The following is an 11,450-nucleotide window of genomic DNA, read 5'->3' on the forward strand; positions in this document are numbered from 1 at the left end:
CCTGTTTGACCGCAGGCACCCTGATCTTGGAGTGCTGACACAACCATTCCCCACCCCTCTCTCTCCCTATCTCTTTCACCATCACAGGCCACTAGGGCCACTGGGCCAGGGGCCTTAACTGACAGCTCCTGTAAGGCTGCTATGGAGCAAGGAGGACCCTGGGGGGCTCCTGGTGATTGCGGTGCTCCACTGGCTGTCAGGAGGCTGTGTGGTCTGGGGTCGAGGCCAGGGTCTCTTAGGCCTGTCAGCAGCCCACCTCCAGAGCCTGACGCCCCAGGGCTGCCACGTGCTGCTCAGTACAGAACACCCAACCATTACTACATTTTAGTCATTTAGCAGACACTCTTATCCAGAGCGACTTACAGTTAGTGAGTGCATACATTTTCATACTGGCCCCTCGTGGGAAACGAACCCACAACCCTGGCGTTGCAAGCGCCATGCTCTACCAACTGAGCTACAGGGGACTAACTGTGCTCTAACCATAGAAGAGTTAGAGCACAGTTAGAGCACAGAGACACTTTTCAACCCTACAGGCCTATCAAGCAGTGTAGCCTGCCCAGTGGATGTTTTGACAGGTGGGGTTTGAGTTTAGGTGCACCTCTTGCTGTAGCTAAGGTGGATTCTCTTAATGTCTGAGTCAGAGGCCGTTAGCTATGAACTGGAACATGTAATAACACTGTACACTCCAATCCTAGCAGTGTTCCACCTTTCCTGACCAGTCACATGGCCTTCCCTGGCATTCTGTTGACTCATTTGGTCATGCTAATGAAAAGTTCCGAAACATTTTGGAAAATATTATAGTGCCTGTCTGGTGAGAAAGACACGTGTCAAATCAGTCCAACAAACAGCTTTACAAATCCTTTTTTGTTCAAATGGCTCTTCTTCTCCCTCTTCCAGTGAAGGAGCCGTGTTGGGTGTGTGTAACATGTGCGCGTGTACTGCTTTCGTCTCTGTCGGTGTATGGAAGAAGGAAGAGCATCCTCAGTACGAGTTGCTGACCAGCGTTGGTGTGTTGCTATTGTTCCGACTCCCGGGCAGCCGGGTGCGCTTCTTGTTGCGTCTGGGCTTGGCCTCCGAGGAGCTCTCCTTGGCCTCTGACTGGTTGTGGTGGCGGCTGTAGCGCTTGCACTTGCAGGAGGTGACCACGCGGATTTTGTAAGTCCGGCTGTTGCCGTTGGGGCACTGCAGCTGCACCCGCTGGGTTCGAGAGTGGGCCGGGACGCAGCGGTAATCAGAGGCGCTACTCCGCCACCATTTGCCGCGCACGATGGAGTTGGGTAGGAGGTGGGTGGGCATGCACTGGCCCGAGCACACCAGCTCCTTGACGGGCTTGGCACTGCGGCAGGAGCCGTCAGTGATGTAACGGGTGGAGCGCAGCTCCCTGCAGCTCAGCTCCGAGGCACCTGGGGTGAAGAGGAGGAAATCCGGGTTACACACTCTGTGGCATCGCTCCAAATCAAACACTTTGAAGTCGAAACGACTCGAGCGACAACCTTCCATTTAACTATTCAAGAGCAGAGAGCTATACAGTTGTGTCTCTGTGAGATATGTGCTGAATATGTCAAAAATGTGCCTGTGTCAAAAACATATGGGTCCCATTGTTCATATACTGTTATTAGTTTATTCTAAGAATGTAGTTAGTTTGCAAGTGTGGAGCTGGGCTGGGAAATTGAATATGAGTCCGAATTTAAATAATCTAAAATGTTCATAAACTCTTCCTTCTGTTTCACCATTCAGCAAGACATAGAATTTTTTATTTTACATCTCAACAGAGTGCACTTTTTTAGAATTTGACATTCAGTAATGAAATAAATGCAGGGCTGATGTACAAATCCAATTCCAATTGAATATTGTCACATTTGTTTGGTTAAGGGCTCAGTATAAGGTGAGGAATTAGTTCAACTCAACACTAACGTTGATGCGTGATCTGATGATGACTGTTGCCTGAAAATAAGGTTGGATGTGGAATTCCAGCTGGCAGCAATCAGCTGATAGCAAATCCAGAACAGAATGCTATTAAACAGCTCAATCAAACATAATGGAGATTTAAGTCGGAACCAAATACAGGCCCTCCGTAAAAGGATGTGACAATTGGAAACAAGCAAAATGAAGAGAGCATATTCAGTGCATGATTAGTAATTCAATATTTTGGCCATTGCCTTTTCTCAACAGCCCTATGCATTAGTTATTGTTCTCTTTCTTTACAAATGGCGTGCAGAATAGCAGAGGACATGTCGGTTAAGAAATTATACACTCGGAGAGGGATCTGTTTTTCTTTTGTAGCTTTTCTTTTGCGAAAAGGCGAACAAAGGATTTATGGAAGGTTAACTTCCTTTTTTTCTTCAGAGAACCTGATCCGGTTTTTGTGGCTCGGCTGCTCGGGAGGCCACAGTATAAGAGCTCTCCTCTGGTCTCAGGTCTCTCCCAGTGTGCCTACTGCTGAGCCCAGGGACCAGGGAGGGAGGAGAGCCAGAGAGACAGAGGTCACCCACTCTGCCTCCATGACCCCACTGGGACCATAGAAGGAATCATGGGAAGATATGGTCCTCCCAGAGGGAGGCAGATAGGCCTATGAGGAAGACCCTTATCACGTATGATATGACCCATTAGATCAGGGGTGCTCAAAATGTTGGGCTTAGTGGGCCAAAATATAATCTGAGTGGTGGGCCGCGGACTGAACAAATAGACATGATCTATTTAGAAATACAAAAGATAAACAATAGCTTTTTAGGGTCTTTAAACAACAGCTTTTTAGGGTCTTTAAACAATAGCTTTTTATTGTCTTTAAACAATAGCTTTTTAGTAAGCAATCATAAAATCACACATCAAACATTAATCAAATTGTAGCCATATTACTTGACACCTAACAACACATTCTGATAACCAGTATTAAATATGTGTTGTTGTTTTTTAGCATTGTGGCACAGAAATTGCAACCAAGTTTCCATCTTCATAAGGCTAATAACTTGAATATGTTTCAAATGACTATTGAATAGATTATTGTTTCTCTCTCTGTGTGTTGATGGATATTGCTCAGTATAAGATTTAGAAATATGCATTTTCTTCCAACCCCGCTATGAAGCTGTCTGTTGTTTATGAGGTTTTCAAGTATTATGTAAAATGTATCTCATAGTTCATTACAGCAATTTAGATCCTTGGGACAACGTTTGTAATTTTTACTCTATGTACAGTCTCTATTAGATTTGAAATTATGAGATTGGGGGAAACTGGGCAAGAATGACATTGTGCATCTTGAATCCATGAGAGACTACTCAGAGATATTTCCTCTGTACAAATCAGCATGACTACAGCGTAACCTTTACTGGCGACAGGTGGGAGTCATTCTCCAGCACTGTGTTGCATTTAACCAGCAATTTCCAAATACCCTGAAGAAATCCCCTAAGAACAGAAACCCTGGCATGTTCTATTTGGACACATGTTGTTGCGATTAAATAGTTATGGCATTGGCAGACCTTGACTAATTGTATACAAGAGAGGGAAGTAGCATGGAGTATAGAGTGAAAACCCTGATCTCTTGTAATTTAACCTCTTCAGATTGTGTGAGGAGAAAACCACAGGCATATAACATGTTGCTCTCTCAGCCTTTGCATAGCATTCATCTAACCGCAATCCTGCTTCCTCCATTCAAAAGTACAGCTGTTCCAGTCTAAACACCATTGTCAAGCATCAACAGGGAAAGCTGCAATTAAAAATGGCCACTGGCGTTTCTTAGGCTTTACCCATGATTTGATATTGACTATTCTATATAGAAAAGTAGCACTTTTCGGCACTTTCAGAAATTAAATGAAAAATTATTGGATGTTCTGGGTGGTCTTTGGAGGGTTTCTTTGGCACAATGATCCACATAAACCACACAGGTGAGGAACCATTCCCCAGGTGATAGAGTGACTATACATTGATAATTTAATCGATGTCAAAGCTCATGTTTTAAGATTAAAAGGACGTGTGTGGTCTTACACATTGACGGAAAATAATTAACCCCTGCGTAAAGGACAACAGGCTATGCTGGGAAATTAAATGCGTGGAGAGTGCGCGTTCTTTGAACAGTGCAGACGGTCAAAAAGCTATCTGTTTGAGAACATAATGTCAATCTAACATACCTAACATGATACATTATTAGATACTGTAAAAACGCCCCGGTTTACCATAAATTGAAAGCGCTCTTTTTTCACCAAGTGATTGCTCATATTACGCACGAGTACAGTACAGCTGTTCATAGATCTCCATGAGATATTAGCACCATCCCAAGCAGTTTATTTTAAACTTTTCAATTTGATATAAGTACCAATTATTCAAACAGTGTTACAGTAAAATTCAAAGGAAATATTATTAGATTGATTAAACAATATCAAATTATTGAACGAAATTGATTAAAGATTATCCATACAGTTTAATAATTTCTCTTCCAATCTCACATTGTACGGGTGGTTTACATGTTTTACAAGTAATGAGAGTTAGTAGGCCTAATCATAATGCGCCCAGAATATGGACATGTAAACCTGTAGTCCTAATAGCTCTCTAGGCTATCAGATAACGTTTAAAAATAAATACTCACTATAGGAGGCTGTGTTTGCTGATGATCTCCTTCCCCCGTGTTTTGGTCGATTCATTGTATTACTGTTGTTATTAGAAGCCTGTAGTATTGGTTCCTCGGGAGGCTGTGCGTTTTCAGTATATTCTGGTATGATTTCTGTAGCATCGTTTTTTAGTACCCTCCATCCTTGCACGACGGTACAACATCCCTGTAGCAGCAGCAGCACGGTGCTGGAGACGAGGAGCGCGAGAGACACCTGCATGCTTATCGATCAGCGGTATAGCGGGAAAAAAACGTCGGGTAAAATGTGCTCTGTGACAACTTCACCAATTCCAACCATACAAGATACGTTGACGCTATTTAAGTACCCAAGCTTTCGTCAAAACGGACAATTAAGCGCTTACACAAAGTGGGAGGGGCCCAGCCCCAGCCAAATTCATTGAGAAACTGATGGGGAGGTGCATGGGCGCTCGCATGGAGAGGTGCGCACGTGTTTGGGTACGTTGGGCGCATCCACCTCTGGCTGTGTTCTCTTTGGGTTCCTGTAATGCGGCTTTTTTCCTTCGTGATTAACGCACTACGTGTCTCAAAAGTATTCTAGTTGTTTTTAAGTGTTCTGTTTGGAAAGTAATGCAGGGCGCAGTCGGGAAGGCCATTGAGTGATGTTTCATGGCTAGGCTGCTTCCCTCTCCATCATAGACAATGTGTTTGATAGCTGAGGCAATTTTGTTAATACAATTATACGTTTTAAAAAACAATACATGAATAATAGGCCAACAATTAATAGCAAAATTGTGAAATTCGTACATTTTGACAGGTTGCAACAGTCTATTTGCAATATTACTCGTTTGTTTTATTGCATTTATTTTATTGTTGTTTATTGTAGGCTCGTGTATCTGCTTTTAAATTAGTGTAGACTATTGACCAACTTAAAACATTTATTGCACAGTCATAGACCACTTGAAAAGTATCTAGAAATGTAGCACAATTCTTCTTCAGACAACTCATAACTCACTATCACTATTTTCTTCCTGATTCTTTGATCCACTGAGAATGACAGGTCCCATCCTGTATCTAGTGTCTGGTACTCTGGTTTGAATAAAATCATTTGGACAGAAAAGATGGACCCAGCTAACTCTTGGCACCCTTGAAATCACAGTCTTTGTGTTGGAAGTGCTGAAAGCTGGAGGCTCCATTGTACAAATACTGCCCTCCTGAGGGACAATAAACAAATAAACTGTTCAGAGGAAGTAGATAGGATTATGTCGAGCTGTGGTCATAATGAGATGTTTGATGGTTTCCTTCTAGCTTTAGGCCTAATCCCACTGGGCACAGACATCAATTCAATGTCTATTCCAAAGTGACGTGGAAACAACGTTGATTCAACCAGTGTGTGCCCAGTGGGTTGAAACCAAACATCAGGGTTGAAATTGATAGAGCAAGCCAACAGGCTTCAAAACCATGCCAATAATAATCAAGGATAAGGATGATTTCATTATTGTTGCAATGTTCCTTTCTCTATTTCAGCCACCCCAGGAGCCACAAAAAAAACCCAGCCTAGAACCTGTCAAAAAGAGAGATCAACCTGCTTCGCTTATGGTGGACTGGACACAGCTCTCCCTATAAGACTCTGTCCGTGTTTCTCCATGTCCGGGCTCCTGTCATTCCCTTGGTAAAGAACGGTCCAGTGTCCACCACAGAGCCAGCTCTGATTACTACCTTCCCTCCCTGTCGCTCACAGTCCTTCTGTTTTTGGTTTTCTGAATAGAGCACCCGGGCTCCAGCACTTTTTTACTGCTTTATCATAATAACAGTCAAGGCCCTGAATAACAATCAGATGCTCTCCAGATTGTCTAAGGGCCGCCAGCAGCGTAAAGGGATGGTTGGATATTTTATTTTATAGGAGACATACAAACACAATGTCTGAGCCACATAAACAAAGCATTTAGCTCCTCGGGACTGGAGGACTGGGAGTTTGGAAACAGTGATTCATCTGACGAGGATACTAACTACTTGAACACACAGGCTTGAAATAGATGTTGATTTCAGATGCAGTATACTGTTGGGTAAAACTGATGGTAAATGGTATGTGAAATGGTAAAATTGTCTGTTTTGCAATGATGTTTGCCCAAATTCTGAATTGCTTACATATTTCGTCATTGTTTAAGTCAGTCAACAATGTGTTGTCTGTAGTTAGGCAGAGTATCAACAAAATGCTTCAGATATCTGGCATCTTCCCCTACATAGAGTGCCTTCGGAAAGTATTCAGACCCCTTGACTTTTTCCACATTTTGTTTCGTTACAGCCTTATTCTAAAATGGATTAAATATATTTTTTTCCTCATCAATCTACACACTATACCCCATAATGACAAAGTGAAAACAGTTTCTTTTTTACATTTTTCCAAATGTATATAAAAAACAAAACAGAAATACCTTATTTACATAAGTATTCAGACCCTTTGCTATGAGACTCAAAATGGAGCTCTGGTGCATCCTGTTTCCATTGATCATCCTTGAGGTGTTGCTACAACTTGATTGGAGTCCACCTGTGCTATATTCAATTGATTGGACATGATTTGGAAAGGCACACACCTGTCTATATAAGGTCCCACAGTTGACAGTGCATGTCAAAGCAAAACTCAAGCCATGAGGTCGAAGGAATTGTCCGTAAAGCTCAGAGACAGGATTGTGTCGAGGCACAGAACTGGGGAAGGGTACCAAAACATTTCTGCAGCATTGAAGGTCCCCAAGAAGACAATGGCCTCCATCATTATTAAATGGAAGAAGTTTGGAACCACCAAGACACTTCCTAGAGCTGGCCGCCAGGCCAAACGGAGCAATTGGGGGAGAAGGGCCTTGGTCAGGGAGGTGACCAAGAACCCGATGGTCACTCTGACAGAGCTCTAGAGTTCCTCTGTGGAGATGGGAGAACATTCCAGAAGGACAACCATCTCTGCAGCACTCCACCAATCAGGCCTTTATAGTAGAGTGGCCAGACGGAAGCCACTCCTCAGTAAAAGGCACATGACAGTGCGCTTGGAGTTTGGCAAAAGGCACCTCAAGACTCTCAGACCATGAGAAACAAGATTATCTGGTCTGATGAAACCAAGATTGAACTCTTTGGCCGGAATGCCAAGCTTCACATCTGGAGTAAACCTGGCGCTCAGGACCTCAGACTGGGGCAAAGGTTCACCTTCCAACAGGACAACGACCCTAAGCACACAGCCAAGACAACACAGGAGTGGCTTCGGGACAAGTCTCTGAATGTCCTTGAGTGGCCCAGCCAGAGCCTGGACTTGAACCTGATCGAACATCTCTGGAGAGAACTGAAAATAGCTGTGCAGCAACGCTCCCCATCTAACCTGACAGAGCTTGAGAGGATCTGCAGAGAAGAATGGGAGAAACTCCCCAAATACAGGTGTGCCAAGCTTGTTGCGCCATACCCAATAAGACTTGATGCTGTAATCGCTGCCAAAGGTGCTTCAACAAAGTGTTGAGTAAAGGGTCTGAATACTTATGTAAATGTGATATTTCAGTTTTTTATTTTTAATAAATTAGCAAACATTTCTAATAACCTGTTTTTGCTTTGTCATTATGGGGTATTGTGTGTAGATTGATGAGGTAACCCAATTTAATCAATTTTAGAATAAGGCCGTAACGTAACAAAATGTGGAAAAAGTCAAGGGGTCTGAATATTTTCCGAAGGCACTGTACACCCTGCTGGCATGATATCTTACATAGTGTGAGTTTAATTTGTAGACAGGGTCATATAGAGTGTAACCTGGAAAATATACAATTCATGCAGGCTATGAAACAATATATACTGTATCCCAATCCCTTTATTTCCCTCTCTTCACACATGCCAACTTCACAGTACTGTGTTGAGTGTTGAGAAGAATGCACTAAATCTAACGTTAGCTCAATTAAATGGAGGGATCCTGAAAACCACAAATTGTAAGAGATGTCGTAGGAATCTGCCTATAGTTGCTATGGGCTTTGTAGAGGAGGTATTGGATACATGTATAAATGGAACAATGTGTCTGAGCTGAGCTACTTGGGAAAGATGACGTTATCAATCCATGGAAGTGCACCCTGGACATGTTTAAAACCACTGCATTATTGGCAGGGGTTCTGCATTGTATCAGTGTATATCTTGCAGGGCAGGAACGCGCTGCTTTGCTTTCCAACCATCCAGGCAAATGATTTATCATCCATGCATATACACACAATTCATTCTAAATCGTATCTGCACATTGTCACACAATGAAAAGATTTATCAACATGTAATATAATGTTGCCTGGCCCGGGCCATAAAGTAACACTCTCCACAGAACAAAATATGTTTCCCTTCCAGGAAAGGCTTTCAGGCTATTGACTTTCACCTTGCCTTAACTCTATAGCTGAAGCCAAACTAACTGTGTGAAAATCCTCTGCAATTTGAAAGCTGAAGCTAGAATTTCAACAAACATATGTCATGACAGGACTGGAATTGTTGAGCTTTACACCACCCATCTCTCTGTATGGTTTGTGCGAAAGAATCTGAATAAAACACCTGAGGATAGCATGCAGTTTATCTCCCAGCTCCATCCTCTGTTCTAAAACATAGGCCTAAAACCTAATACTCCCAACCGATGGGTTGGCTGACAATATCACAAAAATGATGTGCACGCATCGATGTGGCCTGAAGCCGTGCTTAGTTATGATTATGAATGGTCAGATAGCTAGCATCAATGACAAGAAGGTGCCATGTGGGGAATCGTAGGTGGCTCGTTTCAGTACGTTTTTATCTTGTTCTTGATACCATGTCTTGTTTTGAGGTGTATTGACTGATTTCATGTCAATGCTAATAAGGCTAAAATTCGCTAGCTAGCTAGCCAACTGTAATGTATTTGAGAGACAACAAGTGTTCATTGTGCAACAACCAACCCGTCTATTCACGTAGGTAGATGCTAGTCTCATTCCAAGCCCTGGTGAACCAGGCTAAGTAGACACCAGCAGGAGAAAATAACATCCTTCATCTGTTGTCCCAGTGCGTTCCAAACAGAGCCTTCATCATCTAAATCCGCTCCGTACACATGAGCCTTGTGGTGGGAACTGTGGGAACCTTGGCTGCGGCTTGACTGGGGAGCCTGGACAGGCCTCACAGTCCACCATAGGCCATGTGCTAACCAACCGCGTTACCCAGCATGCTGCTCACCACGCCGCATGCCGCAGGTGCTATTCTTAGCTGCCCAAGTTATTACCCTGGAAATTATCCACTCCTAATCTGAAGGCTTTGCCGTCGCATTTTACGAGCTCTCACATAGCGGTAGATTGTATTCTTTGCAAGGGAACATGCTGTAATTCTAGGTAGTTTTTTGCTCTCCTTGAATGACCTGTCACCAACTACACACAGCTCACGCCAGTAGGAGGAATCTCTGATGGGATATTTTGGAGGAGAGCAGGGTTGTTGCATGCAAACTTAGTGGTTATGAAAACCCAATTTGATTGTGCCCTTCCAAAAAAACGTCCAATATCAACTTCCACCCCACCCCCTTTCTTTCTCTTCAGGCCGGTATGTTTCTCCTCATTGTCGTTGGTCGCTGCTCCACTTTGTTATAATCCAGATTGCTACTTTTGAAACACTTTTATCAAATGGGAGCCAGGATTGCCAACTGAGATTCAACAGAGCAACAACTCTGTTGTTTCCCATGCCTTGAAATTCCCCCGTAATTGGTTTGGCATTGTCAGTCTTCTCCGTGACCTATGTTTGCCATTTGATGTTCACTGTCGATGTTATTCATTAGATGAAAAACCTTGTAGGTTTACAAGACTGTATTATACATCGGCAATAAATTATGTGTACAGTGTTTATTTAACCTCTCAGGATGGGGAAGCTCCAATGGGGCTGCCTGCATTGCTGCATGTGTAGCCCGGCTGGGCCAGGAGGAGAGGAGGTCTGCTTGTGGGATTGTGGCCATATGGTTTGTTAATGGAGCCCTCTCTCGCTGTGTGTGTGTGTGTGTGTGTGTGCCCACATAAAAAAATACAATAGTATACTATGGTATAAATACTATAGTATTTACTGTAGTGTTTTTGCTGACTTTACTTTAGTATTTATTGTAGTATTTACAGTTAACTATAGTATAAATACTGTAGTAAAAGAAAACTGAAGTATATACTATAGTAATTAATTTTTTGCTGTTTGTAGTATACGGTAATATTTACTGTAGTTTATTTGCAGACCGTAGTATACTGTAGTATTTACTGTAGTGTTTTTTGCAGAAATTACTGTAGTATTTACTATAGTGTTTTTGTTTTATTATCTTTGACATACAGTAGGAGTAGAGGCATTCTCCTTCAGGAAACCTACTGGAGAAATACTAAAAGAGCAAATTTTCTAGTATTCTATAGTAAACTGTAGTATTTTTTTGTGTGTGTGTCCATATAGTGGTATGCCTGTGGTATGCCAGAGAGATACTGAATTTGACCTTCTTCACTAAGCTACAGTAACACTATCCAGGGCATTTTGATATTGAACCCTCTGGTCCAATGTATGACGTGGTATTTCCAAAGTATCTCTTCTCCTGCCAAATATTCCCTGACTGTGTTTTTTCAAGCTTTCAATATTCTTTGCCCAAGCCAACCTGAGCAAATATAGGAAGCACAGTATACACCCAAAGCCAAATTGAAAAAATAAGCACTAGCAGCATGGCCCACCCAAATCTAGACTATAGGAAGCATGGTACATATCAATAAATGAGAAAGCAGAGAAAGGCAACACATTCCAATGGAGTGTCATAATCTCCCAGAATACATAGCGAGGTATTCTAATTAGCCATGAATGTACAAACAGCGTTCAGCTGCCGAACAGACAAGAATTGACATCCACTCTCAGGGCGTAAAAACACTTA

General features: G+C 42.6%; 1 protein-coding gene and 1 non-coding gene across 2 annotated transcripts; both read right to left on the reverse strand.

Moving 5' to 3' along the window:
• Positions 1–394: 394 nt before the first annotated feature.
• On the reverse strand, positions 395–4,967 carry LOC121548045 (sclerostin-like). Its single transcript, XM_041859467.2, has 2 exons — positions 4,577–4,967; positions 395–1,403 (listed from the first exon to the last, which is right to left on the reverse strand). Exons 1-2 carry the CDS (start codon positions 4,815–4,817, stop codon positions 982–984), a joined length of 663 nt encoding a protein of 220 aa, XP_041715401.1. The 5' UTR covers positions 4,818–4,967; the 3' UTR covers positions 395–981.
• A 5,915-nt stretch (positions 4,968–10,882) lies between these two features.
• Positions 10,883–10,937, reverse strand: LOC121585119. The gene has a single exon (XR_006003796.1). It is a non-coding gene; the product is annotated as a U7 small nuclear RNA (small nuclear RNA).
• Positions 10,938–11,450: the final 513 nt, after the last annotated feature.

This window comes from Coregonus clupeaformis, chromosome 1 (genome assembly GCF_020615455.1).
Source record: "Coregonus clupeaformis isolate EN_2021a chromosome 1, ASM2061545v1, whole genome shotgun sequence".
NCBI lineage: Eukaryota > Metazoa > Chordata > Actinopteri > Salmoniformes > Salmonidae > Coregonus > Coregonus clupeaformis.

Coding starts and splice junctions, on each gene's coding strand:
- LOC121548045 (XM_041859467.2), bottom strand. CDS start 4,817: ATGCAGGTGTCTCTCGCGCTCCTCGTCTCCAGCACCGTGCTGCTGCTG. Junction 1,404..4,576: donor AGCAAACACAGCCTCCTATA/GTGAGTATTTAT, acceptor TCTTCACCCCAG/GTGCCTCGGAGCTGAGCTGC.